The sequence below is a fragment of the Podarcis muralis genome, chromosome 11, assembly GCF_964188315.1.
Source record: "Podarcis muralis chromosome 11, rPodMur119.hap1.1, whole genome shotgun sequence".
NCBI classification, from domain to species: domain Eukaryota; kingdom Metazoa; phylum Chordata; class Lepidosauria; order Squamata; family Lacertidae; genus Podarcis; species Podarcis muralis.
In genome coordinates, this window is record NC_135665.1 from 44,238,544 (window position 1) to 44,257,152 (window position 18,609).

An 18,609-nucleotide genomic window follows, 5' to 3' on the forward strand; every position below is an offset into this window, starting at 1 on the left:
GCTCTGGGCTGGCAGGTCACATCCCTTGGCAAACTGAGGTCAGTTAAGTTTTCAAAGCCTGCCCACACATGGAGATGCTTGGAAACATATGCGAATGAGCTTGATGCAAAACCAGACAAGCCTGCAATTAAGTCTGTGTGTTCAGCTGATGTTTACACATGGGCTCTACACAGCTGGACAGATTCCACTGGCAGCAGCTTGAAGGTTTGTGTCTCTGTCTTGTCATAAACACAGAGATCAGGAGACGATTTCCAACAAGAGATTAGCTTTGGGGGTCGACTGTAAAATATAGGCTCCTCCAGGAAGAAATAATATGAAGGAAAACTGCATGGGAATGAATACAACAGAGCAGCAGGGGTGGCTAACCTGTGGACCTCCTGGTGATGTGGGACTCCCCACTCCCTCCAGCCACTGCCAGAATAGCCAATAGCAAGGGCGGTGAGATACAGTGGTGCCTCGCAAGACGAAATTAATTCGTTCCGCGAGTTTTGTCGTCTTGCGATTTTTGTCGTCTTGCGAAGCACGGTGTCGGGAAAGTTTTGGAAAAGCTTCAAAAATCACCAAAGTCTTTAAAAACCTCAAAAAAGGCTACCACACCGCGTTCTATGAGTTGCTCCTCGAAGTCAAGTCGCAATTGTATTAACGGTGTTAAGAAAAAGGAAACAAACTTGCAAGACGTTTCCGTCTTGCGAAGCAAGCCCATAGGAAAAATCGTCTTGCGAAGCAGCTCAAAAAACAAAAAACCCTTTCGTCTAGCGAGTTTTTTGTCTTGAGAGGCATTCGTCTTGCGAGGTACCACTGTATGTAGTTTCGCAACTGGTGAGTAACCCTGTGTTTGAGAGGGGCTTTCGTCATGAAGTATCCACAGCGTTCTTCACAAGGGCAGCCAGTTATTTAAGAGGGAGCATCTGGCAGACCGAAGCGTGGGAAGTGCCACTAGCTGTGAGCCAAAGAGGTCACAGAATCATGTTCAACTCCCACAGGTCTCAACAGATTAAAAAGACATATGTTCAGGATTCCAGCCTAGGTAAATTATATTTCCAAATGAATTGTCATTTTATAAAACTAAGCTGCTACAAATGAAAAGCCTGAAAAAAAAACCAATCATGGGAAGGTTTACCAATTACTGCATGGAGTCAAGGCAGTGCACAGACATCTGCATGTGTACTAGAGCTCTTCAGGACTGCTCTTCTTACTTGTGCCCCCTGAAAAATCACTCCTCAAGCTTAGGGGGGGACTTTTGGGAGAACTGTTCTATGAGGCACGAGGCACCATGACCTTCTGAAAAGCAGGATCTCCCACCCTTCATGGATACGCTTTGCAGGCAGGCAGGCACAGGCCTCTTGGGATCCCAGTCTATAAAATGAGCAATTTAGAGATCCAGGCTTTCTTTCATTTTGCCAAACTTCTTAGGACTCAGACCTGCATTGCAAATTAAGCTTTCCAGCTGAACTTTCTTGAAACAGTCTGTTAATTGAATGGAAGTAAGATAATACTGCTCTGTTTTCCCCAATCTGGAATACATTAGCCACAACTAAGATCAACCATAAAAGTTTGTTGTACAATAGGATAAAGTATTGGCCCTTAATACAGTTTGCTATCTAAACCAGCATATACATACAACTTGCTCAATTTTACTTAATGTACCATATTTTTCCGCCTAAAAGATGCCCCCATGCTATTTTGGGGACTCCGGTTTAAGAATATGGGGCGGAGATGGCCCCCATAATAATAATAATAATAATAATTTATTATTTGTACCCCGCCCATCTGGCTGGGTTTCCCCAGCCACTCTGGGCGGCTTCCAACAAAGATAAAAAAATACACTAAAATGTCACATATTAAAAACTTCCCTGAACAGGGCTGCCTTCAGATGTCTTCTGAATGTCAGGTAGTTGTTTATCGCTTTGACATCTGATGGGAGGGCGTTCCACAGGGCGGGTGCCACTACCGAAAAGGCCCTCTGCCTGGTTCCCTGTAACTTGACCTCTCGTAGTGAGGGAACCGCCAGAAGGCCCTCGGAGCTGGACCTCAGTGTCCGGGCAGAACGATGGGGGTGGAGACGCTCCTTCAGATATACTGTATAATATGCCCCCCAATATTGGACATTATTTTTAAGGGGGAAAACCTAGTCTTATAAATGGAAAAATATGGTAGTTTAAATTTGGAATTACCCCCATAACCACACCCTTCTGTGCTCACTGTCACGAAGCCTTTAGAAGCAATGCACCTCATGGATTCCAAGGACAGGGGAAATGCCATTTTCTGACAGTTTCCCACTACAACGATAGTTCCAAATAGTGGTTCTAATCTGTTAGTTATTTTAAGCATGAGCACTACAGAGATTAATAGAACAGTATTACTGGCATCTTCCAATGAAAGCAACTAGAGTATACAAGGTGCTCATTTTCTGCCCTACAAGGAAGCACAAAATGCTGCAATTAACATGGGTTTGCCACCAAAGATGGCAGGCCAGTGTAAAGTTCCTCCTCCTTCATAACATGCAGTGCAGATTATTCCATTTCCCAGCATCTTACTATGAATTTCCTCACATCACACTTGCTGCTGCTGGTGTAGAAATACAGTGGACAAAGGGTCAGTTGTATTACAGATGTGGAACTGCAATGTGTACTGAGGTAACTGGGAAACTAACATTCTCTTTTGCGCAATGCCTTCTCCGCCTTAGGGAGAACGTTAAAAACCTAAAACCAAACACTCACCACATTATGCACAAAATGGGCCACATCACTCTACTCTGAATTCACTAAACGCCTGCTTTGTTATCAAATCTGGAACCCTCCGGTTATGAAAAACGGAAGTCTAATGCCAGCTTCCGATTCACATAAAGATTACAGGTTAAGATCTGTACTTCAGTTGACTGGAGGATGGGGGACCAATGCAAAAACCAACCAACAGCATAACCTTGCACAACTATTAATGAAATACAGGATTAATATATCACTACAGTAACTACTGTTGGAGGAAAGTTAAAATTAAAGAGCAGTATTTCACATTATGCTCTTTATACACCTTTAGCAATACTCTTGTCAGAGATCAAGATACCTTAAGAAGTTGTTTTCCAATTGTTGGGCTCATCTTTTCATCCACCATCAGAATAACTATTCCCCTATCATCCATGCCTCGACGTCCAGCACGACCAGACATCTGAATATATTCACCTGAGGTGATCTGAAAGAATAACAGAATTAGACAAATAGGCATATGTGGGAAAAGAAGTCAAGGCTCTCAGTCCAAATGGGAGGGAAGCTACATGAGGGATGAGGCAGGAGGAGGGGATACAAAGGCTGAGTAAGAAGCTATATTTTTAAAGCATGTTTTACATATAGGAAGTGACTGCGCCAACAGTATTTCAGTATTCCAAAAGTAAGGCTACTAACAGAGAGAAGGGAGAAAACAAGGTTTGTGAAGTAACAAAGAACTGGTGAAACAAAGCGTGTGTATAAAAAAATAAACGGAAGGCAAAATCCAAGCAACAACATAAATGTTTGGAGACAATGCCTTTAGAATCAGCAACAAAGGAAACCCTGAAATTAAGCTCAGCATGCTAATGGTTGCTTTCTGTACTCAGACTGATGGGTCATAAACTTAAGTGACTTCAACTATGTGTTGCAGCATCTTGCTTATCCAGAATGTTGTATCTGCTTACCCATCGGAAATCCTTCCCATCAAACTTTCGGGCACTTGTGAACAGCACTGTTCTTGCCGGCATGTTTATTCCCATAGCAAAAGTCTCAGTTGCAAATAAGGCCTACGGAAGCAAAGCAATGAATAAGAACAAAGTAACTCTGTTTTGGAACATGAGATGAAGAAGACTGAACTAAATTTCCCTGCATTTGGATGGTCTATAACCCAAATTCAGAATAAAGCTAGGCAACTGAAGGCTCAGGGGCACCTGGCTACCAGATGCTTACTACCTGACCAATGTGCTACCTCTGATCCCAAGGATATATCTTTATTTGCCATGCGCTTCTGTATCAGAACAGTAACAGGCAGAGGGCTCTTCTGTAGCATGGGCAACAAAGAAAGGGAGAGGTGTCTGTTAGTGAGCAGCTGGCTTGAATGTGAGAAAGTCACAAAAATTAAGTGAAAGGATCTGTCAAAAATTCTCTTGCTCTTCACATCAAGGAGGAAGTTGTAGAAAAACACTTGATTCTTATAGTGTTCGTCAGCAAGAAGGTTCCTCCAGCTCTCGCTCAACTCACGCCTTTGGCCCCTTTGCAATATTTGTTGCTGAGTAGGACCTTACAATATTGCACATTAGTTCAGTTCAGAGATAAATGCCCTGTCCATAAGACTGAATGACAAAACCCAGCAATTAACAGCTATAAAGCTCCTAAAAAGCAATTTATGAAGGAATTTGCTGTGGTTTTTAATTTATAATCTGGTGTTTCATGGTGCATTCTGTGGTGACAAAGATCCAATGTGTAAGGACACTCGTAAAGTGAAGGGAATTACCAATACATGCCTAATAGTACATACCTTGATCAATCCTTCAGAGAAAAGTATTTCTATGGTTTCCTTTAGAATAGGAAGCAACCCCCCATGGTGGATTCCAATGCCTCGCTTCAAAAGTGGAAGAACATGCTCAACCTGAGAACAAATATGGATCACATATTTCACTCGCAAAAGAAGGGATCAAGATTTACACAGATTTATCAGGCTTGTAAGTAGTCACTTGCCTAACTGCTTGTTGTAAGTAAGTATTTTCTCCAGGCTAACCGAAAGGAGGATTTACAAAGACTGTCTATTTTTTTTTAGTCCACAGGTCACTAATTTAGGCATGTGTGGCTACATGAAATTCAATTTCAGTGAGCTAATGTATTCATGGATTTCCTTGTAAGTCTAAAAGAGAGCAATCTAAGAGTCAATTCTTACATCCGTTGAACACATCATCAGAACTTTGCTTTTCAAAGCAACATAGTTTTGTCTACATTGCCTAGGATTACAGTCAGGCCATTCAACATGATAGAGAGCTTTATTTTTCTAAACTCATTTATGTATGTTAAGATGGAAACAGATGTTGGACATTACTTTTTGGTGGCCATGCAGGATAAACTCACTTTAACGTCCCGCTTTCAAAATGCACAATAATGGTCTGAGAATTCTGAACAGTCTTAATTATCCTTAAGCACTCACTTGAGGAAGTTTTTTGTCTTCATCAGACAAACAGTCAATTGCATTATTAAACACTTCTTCAACCATCCTTTTTTCTTCATCTGAAAAAAGGAAAAATTTCTGCATAAATATTTTTGTTCTATATATAAAAAAATCATGCTTGTAACCCAAAGGATATAAAAGTACCATCAAAAAGCCCACTAAAAAAAGGTCCTATGTACAAAATAACTTGACTCATAAATAGTAATGGGGATGTGGGAAAAATTGGTAAGATGTTTCTCTTGCCATGTTACACAGCTCAGAGGCCTCTCTGGGTTCTTTAAAGAACCCTCAACACCACACCCATTATAGAATTGTAAATACAGGCAACATAAATAAGTCAGATTCTGGCACTTTTAATAAGTTTATATAAGAATTCATTAAATGTTAATTATATGTAACAAGAACATACAAAAATTCTGGGATCGACCATTTTTTTTCCATCTGTCAAACAATGAAATGTTGGAGAAATCATTAAAGAATTGGCAGATTACTTTTCTCTTCTGCAGTCCAGCGTTTGGTGGCAAAAGAGCTCTCCTGGGAGCATGACACATATAACTCTTACTGTGGAAAAAGGGCTCAGCAGGAGTGTGCTCTCGCAATGCTCCAAGCACACAAAGAGATTCAAACTGTAATTAGTTTATTTAAATAAAATTTTACGAGTAACGTGCATAAATTAAAAAGACAATTTTATTTTGCAAACTGTACTACTGTGAAAACAGACACAGCGTTCTTGCATGTTGCATGCCCAAATCCACAGTAACATGATCCGAACTCTGTGAGTCAAGGGGAATAGTTTCTGTCTTAAACAGCAGTTCCATATTCTACAAAGCAAACTGCTTTCGAATCAGAGGAAGTCTCAAAAGCCATGTTTTTGAGAGAAAAAAGAGTTAGCATACTTGAGACTAAGTGTTGTGTCCAACTAAGTTATACTCAGAAGAGACCTACTGAAATGAATGAACCTATGTTTATAATAGACATTCATTTTAATGAGTCCATTCTAAGAGGAATTTAGTTGAATACAACCATAAGCAGCTTAGTTCTTGGTTGTTGTTAAGTAAACCATCTATTAGAAGTATAGGCAGGAAGAAGTTAGTACACACCTGTATTGAAGTCCAGTTTTGTCATTTGAAGAGCATATGCTTCACAATCTTTCTTACTGAAACTGAATATAATTACTGGTTGAAAGTTTCTTTCCATTATCATCTTTACAATCTTAAAAACATTTGACGGACCTACGAAGACAGCACAGTCAGAAATAAGTATAAGCGTTGTGGAAGGATAGGAGGCAGAATATATTAATTTTCACTGCTGTTTATCTCACAACACATTTTACACTGAAATGTTTATACCCACCTTTTGTTCCTCCTTTTCTACCTTTTTGGTCCCCTTTAGCTAAGTCACCTGCATCTCGAAGGACTTGCATGGCCGTGTTAAAATTATCTTCTCTAAAATCACCCTGGGGGAGGGAAAGTGAACTTTATTGACATGTAAACACTACCATCCAAATGCAAGAGAGGTGTCACCAGGTTCAGAGAAATCCCAAGGTTTGCAGAAGTACAAAAAAAACCCCACCTCAGAAAAAAGCCCACAAACAGGGGAACAACCCAAAAAAGCCCATTGAGCACTGAGCATCTGCAGTAGCCACCGTATCCCAAGAGGCTGTTGGAAGAGAAAGGTGGAAATCCTCATCCCACAGAAACTAGAAAACCCTGTATTTTAAAAATCACAGCATAACTTACACAACAGCACAGCTCCCTAGAGCAGTGTTCCCCAACCTGTGAGTCATTAACTGCAAGCAGGATTCAGGCTTTATAAGGAAATCCAACATAATGACTGCTTTTAGTCCTTAATGTCCTTAAATGTCATGATGATACAACTTGGTTTTGATGGCACATTATAATGTGCTGTTGACGCTTGTAAAGTTGCTCTCTGGCGGCACATCCAGTGACAGTTCACTGTGTGAGGGCCTTGTGGCAAACCGAGTTAGTTAATAGCTTAATCAAGGGTGATTTGAAGTTTGTTTAGTCAAAATTTGTCCAATGCTTTTCTGCGGAGAAGCTTGAGTGGGTGTGAAACCCATTTGCAACTGATGTTACAAAGTGGTCTTTATAAAAAGAACAACTCATTGAGCTGTCATGTGATAGGACCCTCAATTATTTTTTTTTAGATGTGAGGTTATAAATAAATGAATAAATAAATAATACTGAGCCATCAGGCTGGGTTTCCCCAGCCACTCTGAGCAGCTGAATTATCTGAATTTTGGCTTCATGTTAACAAAACTACTGAATACCCTGATCTTGCTGACGGAGCAACACCTGTGATGCTGCCATTTGGTAGTGCATATCTTTGCAAAGCAGGGTTTCCAGCAATGACTACTATGAGGATGAAATACAGTAGCAGGCTATCTGTTAATAATGATCTGAGGCTATGTCTGACAATCATCTAACCCCGTATTGACCTACTCATTGGCAAAATGCAAGCTCAGCCATGCTACTCATGCATGCCAAAATAGCCCATTCAGTTTGTTATAACTAACGCTGTTTGTGAAACTCTTACGTTTTTGGAATAAAATCTTAATAGCTGGTGCAATCAATGATTGGTGTTCCTACATTCCCATAAAAACTGTAATTGACTTTGCAAGTACTATCATCTTTCAACAAAATTCCACATTAATATGGGTGCTAAGTAAAGTTTTGCTTGTGTTACTCAAGTAATGGTTATAAAATAGGCAAGCTTGTCATTAAAATACATGAAACTGATGGTTGTCGAAGACCCTAGCTCCAAAATTCATGTGACTATAAATCAATGGGTCACTATTCCAAGTAAATTTGGACTTGTGGTCACCATACTGAAAAAGTTCGGAACTGTTGCCCTAGAGACCCAGGGCAGTTACAGTGAAAATGTATCATATACTCAAGAGGCTGAAACACTATCATTTTATGTAAAAAAAAAACAAAAACCCTTAACAAAGAATTCAGCCTTAATAAGAAAATATGATCTAATATTTAAGGAGCCCCACACTGTAGGATTATTTGCTACAAAAAATACCAAACTAAACCAAAGACTCTCGCTATATCTTAATAGAGGAAGTCCTTTTCCTAGCGCTGATCCGTACTAACCAGGCAGAAGAGGGAGTTATTAGCAAGCCTGGAGGAATCTCAAGATTTTCAAACACAAAAATATTTTCAGCTTTCTGTTCTTCTATGCTGCATGGCAAATCATTTTGGAAACTAGGAGGGGTATTCAAAAGCAGACTTTGCTATGACACAAGATTTATGTGCCATAGATGCACATATGGCACAAGTTTATGCTTATGGATCAGTATCTGCTGTTCAATTTAAAAAGTATCAAATATCGTTGTGGGCTTTCACAAACCCTTGGATGTGCCTACTGGCCCTTATTCTTCACCCCACATCTTTCATTTTTGCATTTAACATTACAAGTACAGGCATCACCAAAATCAATTGAACAATTCCTTACATTTTCATCAACTACAAGATGGAGTCCATCTCCCCCTGCTGGGAAGATATAATGTTGCAGCGGAGTGGGTCGATAATCTGTGTAAATCACATGACAAGGCTGGAAGAGAGAAACCCATTATTTACAAAATTTATAGCGCCTTTATAAGCAGTACACAGTGTATTTGACATGTTCAACTTCTATGTTACAACCAGCTGAGCTAGGTTACCAATACAGGCTTCTCAACAAGATAAATGACTCCCTTCCTGTGAAGGCAAGCTCAGTCACAAGATCTGCCCATTACTTGAAGTTAGGGACAATTCCTGGTTCAGACATTACGTAAAAGTGAAATAAAAAGCTTCTGAACTCCTCCAAGGGGGCAGGGGGTGATGCATGCAAGCCAGGAGGAGGTTGGGCTCATTCACACAGCCCAAACCACAGTTTAACATCCAAACGAAGTCACTGAATAACTAGAAACTTCTGAGGCATCATTCTCTAGAAATCTAATGCAGTATTATTCAAAAAGTTATTTCACATATAGAACTTTACCTGTTTGTGAAGATGGCATATCCATTCAGCAAACTGGCGTGCATTTGGAATAGTGGCAGAAAGGAACACATAGTGAACATTGTCTGGGAGTAAAATGATGGTTTCCTCCCATACCACACCACGTTCTAGAAACAGAAAACCCACAGGAAACGTTATAAGACACATTATTTCCATCTGATTTCTGCATGCATGAATCCATACACAATTAGCAAAAATGCAATACCTGAATCCCTCATGTAATGAATTTCATCAAATATAACCCAAGCAACTTCACGCATGACCTCAGAACCTCTGTAAAGCATACTTCTCAAAATCTAAAAAGAAAAAGAAATTTCAATTAGGAAGGAGGACTGTGACAAGGCCACTGCCATAATTCACCTTCAGCCCACAGAACAATGCATATAATGCATTATAAACAGAAATAAATACATTGGCCAAAATCTAAGCCCTATTTACAAATAACACTGTGATGCAAGATTTCTTTAAGGCCCAGGGTCCAAAGTGAAATTTCATGAATGCTTTACTTATAAAGGATTGCAACTGCTGTGAGTGCTGGAAGGAAGCCTGCTCCCTCCTGCAAGTCCCATTTCCACCTGGCCTAGGAGGCAGGGCCCAGACTCACAGCCACTGGGACACTGCTGGAACAACTCTTGGGTTGGGGCAACTGGCTAAAAAGGTTTAAAATGTTTTAAACGGTTCTAATTTTGGCTCCTATGTTTTGTTTTTGTCAGGCTGGGGTTGGTTAAATGTTTAGTTGGGGCTGACGGTTATTTTAAGTTGGGTATAACTGTAAACTGTTATTATTGTTATCATCATCATCATCGACTTTTATTGCGCTAGCCATAGGCCATGGCATCATTCAGAAAAATAACAAAAGGAAAAACAGCAATAACCATGAAAATCATCAGGCACCACACATACAATACAAACCACGGTCACAACTACTAAGATTGTTTTTGCATAAAATAGAATAGCAGAAGATTCTCTAGTAAAATGTACCAAATTAAATATCCGAATCCCCTTTGCAGCTGACCGCTATTTTATCTAGTTCTTTCCTCCTGATCTTCTTAGCTGCCAACGCATAAGAGTACTACTTTATATGTTACAAATGGCATCAGTATCGCTCAGCAGCCATTTCCCCTTTCCACCCTATTCAAGTGAGTTCCATTCGGAAACAGGTTTTATGAATCGGACTCGTGGGTCTATATATAATGGGCACAGCAATATGTTGTGGCACAGGTCCTCCACACAGGGTTGCCCACACAGACAAAGTCTCTCTTCATAGTGTACGTAATTGTTGTTATTATTGGTTTCTATTGATTTGTTTGTTGCTTGTATAGGATATTCTCTTTTTTATGTTTTGTTGTATTTTTACATATGTTGTAAGTTGCCCAGAGTGACTGGGGAAGCCCAGCCAGATGGGCGGGACATAAATTTTAAAAATTATATTATTAATTATTACAGTGGAACCTTAGTTCTCAAACGGCTTAATTGATGAACAAATCAGCTCCCGAAAACCTGGAAGTAAGTGTTCCAGTTTTTGAGTATTTTTCAGAAGCCGAATGTCTGATGCGGCTGTTGGCTGTTGTTTCCAAGGTCCCTGTGCCAATCGGAAGCCGCACCTTGGTTTTCGAATGTTTTGGGAGTCACAGATTACGTTCGAGAACCAAGGTTCCACTGTATAATAAAAAAATAGTTGCTATATGGGAACTTAAGACTACAGACAAGGAAAGCTGCAATGACGGGGAAGTTAAAATGGTTCAGCATAGTATATTGACTTTTCATAGTTATTTTTGCTATAGACAACTATTTGTTTTATCTTCAATAACACAAACTGGGTATTGCGCACTGCAATCCTAAACACGCTTACTAAAGAGCAAGCGCCATTGAACACAGTGGGACTGACTTCTTCGTAAACATAAATATGAGCCACCAACACTCCAGCAGAGAAAACCAGTGTCAGGACAGGGTAACTCCTAGACAAACTTACCTCCGTTGTCATTACAAGACAAGATGCTGTCGGATTGATTGTGACATCCCCTGTCATCAGACCAACATCTTGAAATTCTTCATACATCTCACGATATTTTTGGTTACTGAGAGCTTTGATGGGACTAGTAAATATCACACGCTGTTTTTCCCTTAAAGCTAAAGCAATGGCATACCTGCAGGGCATATGCGATTGAGCATTCATTAAAAGCAAAGATACTTCAAAACACTTTTCATTGCTATTGGATCTATCAATAGATTTGTAAAGGAGACACATTTAGAAACAAGCTACAGGCTGAAATCCAATAAATGCAAATAGTAGTCCAGTCAATGTAAAACAGGAGAATGGATGAGAAAACCTCAAGCATTCCAATTCCACACTCTTTGGTGTTTCTACAACCTGCTAGCAATCTGCCCCAAACACTTAACAGCCTAAGAACTGCAGATCTATAAAAATAAACAAGAGACGCAAAGGATCAGGTCCAGACTTTACCATCCGTGAACAGAAAGTTGTCTTCTGTCCACAGAAAGCTTTTGACCCAGTAGAGGGTTCCTGCTGGTGCCGATGGGGAATTCTGTGATTCCCCCTCCCTCTACAACCTCCAATGCCACCCCCCAGCCCTCCAAAACAGTGTGGGAGGTAATACTAGGGACTGGCAAAAATCACTTTCCCCTTCCTTCTACTGGCAGCCTTCCAAGAAAAAATCTTTTGGAAAACCGAATTAAGCTTTTCCAAGTGGTACAGCAAAACTAGTCATGCCAATAAAGAGTCAAGACACTGCCAACACCCAACCTCTCTAGACTCTCTCCTACATCCTGATTCTCCCACACCTATTGATGTAGAGCAACCTTTCTCAACCTGTGGGTCCTCAAATGTTGTTGGACTACAACTCCCATCACCCCTAGCTAGCAAGGCCAGAGCTCAGGGATGATGGGAGTTGTAGTCCAACAACATCTGGGGACCCACAGGTTGAGAACCGCTGAAATGCAACTGCCAACACTGTGAGCAACAAAACTGGAGAGGTGATATACACATTGAAAAAGCAGCCCAAGATCACCTGGTTATCTGCAAGTGATTTTTTACTTTCCACCACTGAGTATTTTGGGATAACTTACAATAAGCCCCCCCCCCCCCCGGCATTTATTTTTAAATTCATCTCAGAATTACTTACTCTGCACACACAGTTTTCCCTGCTGATGTATGAGCAGACACCAGCACCGACTGATTGTTATCCACACACAGAATAGCTTCTCTTTGAAAAGCATCAAGAATGAATGGATATTCCTGGGGGGATAAAATCAACACATATACCTTAATTTTTGTCAAGTATCTTCGTAGAATGTAACTTTGTATTAAAATTTTAGAACAATTGATCATAAATCACTCCAATGTTTCTCCTGAATTCATTATAGAGTGGAGCATTATTATTATTATTATTATTATTATTATTATTATTATTATTATTATTATAAAAGGCTTTTCACGTATGTACGTCAAACTCCAAAACATACACTTAAAAGATCATTGTGAAGAGAGCTTTGCCATCTTGCTTGTCTACATGGAATTTATGACTAGTGCAAATTGAAAAAGAGCACTTTTGATAAACACATTATCACTGCCTAAAAACCACCATCCTAAGACTTCAGTTGTCTGCTAACCTTCTTCTAAGAAGCTGCATTAATAGATTTTGCTATACTTCATGTTAATGAAGAAAAACACAACAATAATGTGAATAAAAACCTTCACCCAACCCATAAACAAAGGAAATATCCCAATGCTAGAATGAGATCAAGAGTCCCAGCTAATAATATTATTGCTATTCTCTTTCCAATGCTAAATTGAGCTTTCCAACCAACTTTAACAAAAAGGCTGGTCAAGTGAAAAGTCATAGGAAGCTGCCTTATACAGAGTAAGACCACTGGTCCATCTAGCTCCATACTGTCTACTCTGACTGGCAGCAGCTCTTCAGGGTTTCTTAGCCCTATTTGCAGACGCCAGAGATTGAAACAAGGACCTTTACAAAGAACTCTGGATAATGCTTTTGTCCAAAGTGCCTTGAGCAAACAGAGTGATTCATTGCATCATCTTTCTGCAACACTCAAAGAGTATCAAACCAAATATATGTTTAAGGCCACACAAGTAATCCCCACAGGAAATATGGGGTGCAGTCATGTTATTAAATGTTAACCTGCTTGAACTACTTATATACCCAGCAGTTCCAGCCAGATATCCCTCCTGCATGTGCTGTAACATTCAAAACACAAACCTTTGCAGCTTTTCCAGTTCTTGGCTTCAGGGCTATAAAATCTTCGTCTGCAGGAAGAGCAACCTAAAGAAAAAATGTTTTAAATAGTTACACTAGTAGATGAACTTTATTAACTTCCTGCACATTTGCAGCTACCTTTCAAACCTGTACTCCTCTCCCACCACTGATCTTCTAAGACATTTTACAATTAGCAGAAAAAGCAAAGAATTGAATGAAGACACTGCTAAAACATTGCTCAGAAAGTATATTAGATTCTCCCTCAGTAACAAAGCTCCCAATGCCTTTGGGTTGTATCCAACAAAGTTGTTTAGTGCAATGAGAACTCCTCTCCAACTCCTCTCCCCACACCCCTCCCAAACAGAATAGAGAAGCACAGGAAGAGAAGATGAAGTCCCAGTGCACAGGTGGAAGTCCTTGTGCTAATGGGACAGCTTTGTTGCATACAACCCTTTGTTTCAGAAGCAAACCTGTCTCAAACCATTTCTTCATCAATAAATGCTACCACTAGCAATTGGCTCTATCCAATGCCAGTGCAATACCTCTTCTATTTAAATAATAATAATTAACTTGTTATTTAACATCCTAGTTACTCCAGGTACATTTCAAATAAAAATGGTAACAATTATGATATTGTTTGAAGCTAAAATGTGACAACTGACTCTAATGGAGAGGCAGAGAAAAAACATTGAAATGTTGCATTTTTAGCCCTATGAAAATTGTCCTGTCAATTGGGGTTTCACAGATTTGCTGCAGCAAATTAGAACGGTGAGATTTATGGGTGCATTTTTTAAAAAGGCAAGTGAGATAAAGCTTTAAAACTTTGCCCATTTCACCCCCTGTTTAACTATTAATATCTAAAACAGCCCCCAACATCAATTACATGTATATCAACTATTTACTTTCTGTTCTCCAGCATATTCTAGTTTAGCCAATAAATGAAACAAGGACACAAATATATAGATGAAGACTGGGGGCTATGAAGACAAAGGGCAGCTCAATTGTTTTCATTTTCAGACACTTAACATCAAGGAGCACACATCACTGAGACAAAGATAGCCCTCATTGCAAAGGCGTCCAACTATATCCTCCTTTAATTTTCTCCAATGTACGTGAATGATTTGCAATACTTCATTTTAAAATGTAACATCAAAACATTACTAAAAGCAGAGTTTTAAAAGTATCTACTATAAGAGCCAGGAAATTCAAACAAGTAGTAGCATATACAACAAAATATAACAACCACCGACATTAAACTCACCTCATGTGTACAACCTTCAACAGTTTCAACTGCTTGTACCTTTATTTTTGGCATGAGGTCTGCCAAACTGAAAGGAAAAGTGCAAATTAATACTAGCAATCATTAACAAAATACCCCATACATTTATGAAGGTTGTTGGTTTAATTAATTATCATGATATCCTGACTAAGCACTATGAAAAAACAATGCTTGTCAGTCCCTTAGCTAGTACAATCATTATTACACATTTCCCACAATATGCCAATTCCAGAGCCAGCTTAAAAAACTGCAAGACAATTTGCTACTCATATTGTCACCTGGGGCAAGTAATAAATGCCCAGGCTCAAAGCACCATAAAAAACTGCTACACACCTGCATGTTCTCTGCTCTTCACATCCCCCACTATCATCATAGTAGTGTCCCAGTTATCTGCCCTAGCCTTTTAAAGATGGGTAAACATTTGTTAATTATTCCAATGTACACCCTGACCCTCAAGCATTTTCTCAGAGAGGCTAATCACATAATGTTAAGAACATTTAAACTTAAACAGTAAATCTTTAAAAGCAGCAGGGAGATCAAAATGTTCAGAATAAAGCAAACTAATCATCCTGGTCTTCAAGGAAAAAACAGTACAGAGTCTTACTCACTTTCCCCTCATCTTTAAAGCTCTGGGGTAACAGTCTATGATAGTTCGGGGAAGAGGAAAGCCAAGACGAGAAGTGGGCAGAGGCCCATGCAATAATTATTCATAGGGCTAATGTTAGGAGACTGGAAATTTAGTTGTGGTAAAGACTGCACTATAAGTAGATTGTCTGCTTTAGATCAGCCAGGACAGGAGAACTCCCTTCAAATATTTATTAATGCAATTGATTCATAATAAGGGTGCTACATCATATATTCATTTACTTAGTTCAAATTTATCAGAAAACAATTATATTTATTTGGCATTTAGGGGGGAAATGATACGTTTGAGTATCGGCAACAAATACTAATTCATGAGTACCTAGCCAAAGTATTAAACAGACAAAGACAAAAGAAGCCTCAACCAGAGAACTTGTGCCATCACAAGTTTGCAAGAAAGGTGATTATATAAATGCAAGAGATAAAAACTCAATTTGTTAGTCAATAAAACACAACAGAAAAAGTATATCCCAGCACTCAACAGAAGCAGTTTCAACTCCAAAGTCCTAAAATTTCAAGCTGTGTCTTTCCTTTAGGTTAAGCAATAGGACAAGTATTCATGGCACAAAGTTTTCAAACATGCTTTCCTTCATATGATTATTTATGGCAGAATAATGTTATATAAGCAAATGTTTACAGAACACTTATGAAAACTCAATTATGGTGCTTGTTGTAATCTTTGCTGGCCAGTTATCATGCAACCATTCAAGCCTCTAACATGCATACCTGAGATCTTCTGTGGTGGTATCTTCCAACTTTGGCTTCTTTTCAAAAACTGGAATGTCTGTGCTATCGACCTCTGCATCTCGTTTAGTTTTTGTTGGAAATTTAGAGGATGCTGCAGATTTGCCATCTGATTGTTTCCTGAAATACAAATCAACAAAAAGGGTAATTGTTAGTAAACTCTCAAAATCTAAACAAAGCTCAACAGATTTCCAACAGGATATGAAATGTTACATTCCTATTTCTTTAAATGATACTTCATGCTGAGATTCAGATACGAAGTTCTCTCTGTAATAACCACTGACTTTCACAAATGGTAAAAATCATGTGGAAGGAAGGAAGCTGCCAGGTGAGGCCATGACCTGGTGGAGTTTACATGCACTACTCCCAGAACAAGCAGCAAAAACCCAATATCTCCAAAGCTGGTTGGCTGTGGGCCCATCACTTATCTGACACTACTAGAGGCAACAGGGCCAGTTGCTGTTTTTAAAAATTTTAAAAAAGAATTGTTTTTCTATGTATACATCTTCTAACAATATTTCTCTAACAATTTGCCATATTTCCCTCCCTCCTCTCCTGGACTTCCCTCATACTCCCAGGGCCAGTTGTTATCATCATTATCATCTCCATCAGAAGGAAATGTCTCATCTGTTATCCCATAGTGAGGGGATTGCATAAACCTTTCAAATATGCACAGAATTCATTCGAAATTTGCTGTTATTTGCTGCAGGCAACACAGTCTGAAATACTGTGGGGACAGGCAAGCTAACCCTTCAGGTGTCAACCTTCAAGTGAGGCTTCAGAGAAGATTATTGTGGGGGGAAAGGGAAAGGCTTCCACATGTGGGAAGCTCCGCTGGCGCCATCATATATCTTTAGGCGCCAGGCAAAAGCTTCCCTCTATAACCAGGCCTGTGGCCTTTTAGAAATTTGTGGGATATTTTTAATGTATTTCTTCCCCCCGCCCCCCGGCTGTAATGTATGGATGTGGGGTTTGTTTCTAAGTCGCTTTGGGGTGATGTGTGGTGCTCCCAAAACTTTATCCAGTTTGCAAAGAAAGTTAGCGATCCCCTATCACGGAGTAACGTTTAACAGGAACAGGGAACGGCAGCCTCCTCCTCTAGTTGTCTCTCAGGAGACTTCGAGGGCGTCCAACAACGCGCGAAACGGCACCCATCTCCATAGGGACGGTCGAACTTCGCCCTTCCGCCTCTCCTTCTCAATCTCTCCCCTGGGTCCTCACCCGGCCTTGCCTACAGCAGCGGCAGCGGCAGTCGCCTCAGCTGCCCCCTTCGCCTTCTTCGAGCCGGAAGCGGCGGCAGGTTCTTCTTCGAACACGCTGAACAGCTCGTCCCCAAAGGCGTCCGCCATCTTTCCCACTCCCCGGCAAACACACGCGAGAGGCACTCCCGCCACGCACCGCGCGCAGGACGATAGCGTCGTGCGCCCTAGAGCGGCCTTTTAGGCTGAACTTTCGGCGGACGTTGAAAGGGGCCCCCTGATCCTCAGAGATAAAAAAAATTGAGACACGCAGGGCAGCTTGAAGGGAGCTGCGTTATTCTGTTACACCAAAAGCAACAGAAAGGGGGTTTTTTTACGCCTTTTAATTTATACCTAAAGGGTATAAATAATAAAAGTATTAATATTATTTTATTTGGCTACATTTGCACACATTCTTATCTCTAGCTGAACTGTCACCGTCTGCCCTTCTTGCCTGGGGTTGCCTAAAGTATACCTTTAAAGCACATTTTAAACACAACCCATGAAAGAATTATGGGCACTGCAGCTGAGAAGCTGGGAACTGTATTAAGTGAAGGGTTGCTGAGAATTATAGCTCTATGAGGAGGCAAACAACAGTACGCAGATACTTTTGAGCGAAAAAATGGGCTTCGAATATACTGTATGGCGTTGTTGCTCAGCCTTATTCATTTTCCTTGCACGCCTCTGTTTAACACCACGACCACCTTTAAATCCAGTGGGGATAGGATCACAACTACTTTAGAATGTCTCCGTTTATTTCTACGAGCAGCTCTCCCATTCCGCCTCGCGGGACATTTAAAAATATTACAGTATTTCCATAGCTGTCAACCTTCCCTTTTTTTGCGGGAAATTCCCTTATTCCAGCGCCGTTTCCCACTGCTTCCCGCTGCTATCCCGGATTGTTAGATATCCCGTAGACTGTCCCCGGGACAGGTGATGCTGCTGATCCCTTATTTTCAAATCTGGAAGTTGACAGCTATGAATATTTCTTCTTTTTATGTCCAAGTTAACTTCCACCTTTCTTCCCCCAAGGGATCCTAGTGCGGCTCCCAATAAGAACCACGTTACAAGAACTGCGACACGTTGCACAAAACAATTAAAAATCAGCTGAGAACCAGAGAACCGCCTTACAACGACTCTTCACTTTTTATGTCTCTGTGCGCGTAGAGACAGAAAAGTGTTGTTGGTGGGGTTTTTTTTAAAGCGGAAGAGGAGCTGGGAAGGTGGGGAAGAGAGCAACCGGAAGTTCTCTTAGAAAACGGCAGGA

The 18,609-nt window shown here is 40.2% G+C and overlaps 1 protein-coding gene across 1 annotated transcript in view; it reads right to left on the reverse strand.

Annotated features, from left to right (window-relative positions):
- Positions 1-17,488, reverse strand: part of MTREX (Mtr4 exosome RNA helicase) — a 40,702-nt gene extending 23,214 nt beyond the window's left edge. Inside the window, exons 1-15 of the mRNA XM_028749105.2 lie at positions 17,326-17,488; positions 16,087-16,224; positions 14,701-14,767; positions 13,443-13,505; positions 12,348-12,460; positions 11,177-11,351; positions 9,410-9,500; positions 9,187-9,311; positions 8,659-8,757; positions 6,532-6,634; positions 6,279-6,410; positions 5,158-5,237; positions 4,501-4,611; positions 3,668-3,769; positions 3,064-3,189 (exon numbers count right to left, since the gene is read on the reverse strand). Coding sequence (XP_028604938.1) covers positions 3,064-3,189; positions 3,668-3,769; positions 4,501-4,611; positions 5,158-5,237; positions 6,279-6,410; positions 6,532-6,634; positions 8,659-8,757; positions 9,187-9,311; positions 9,410-9,500; positions 11,177-11,351; positions 12,348-12,460; positions 13,443-13,505; positions 14,701-14,767; positions 16,087-16,224; positions 17,326-17,453 — 1,653 coding nt within the window. The 5' untranslated portion in view covers positions 17,454-17,488. The remainder of the gene's footprint in view (positions 1-3,063; positions 3,190-3,667; positions 3,770-4,500; positions 4,612-5,157; positions 5,238-6,278; positions 6,411-6,531; positions 6,635-8,658; positions 8,758-9,186; positions 9,312-9,409; positions 9,501-11,176; positions 11,352-12,347; positions 12,461-13,442; positions 13,506-14,700; positions 14,768-16,086; positions 16,225-17,325) is intronic.
- Positions 17,489-18,609: the final 1,121 nt, after the last annotated feature.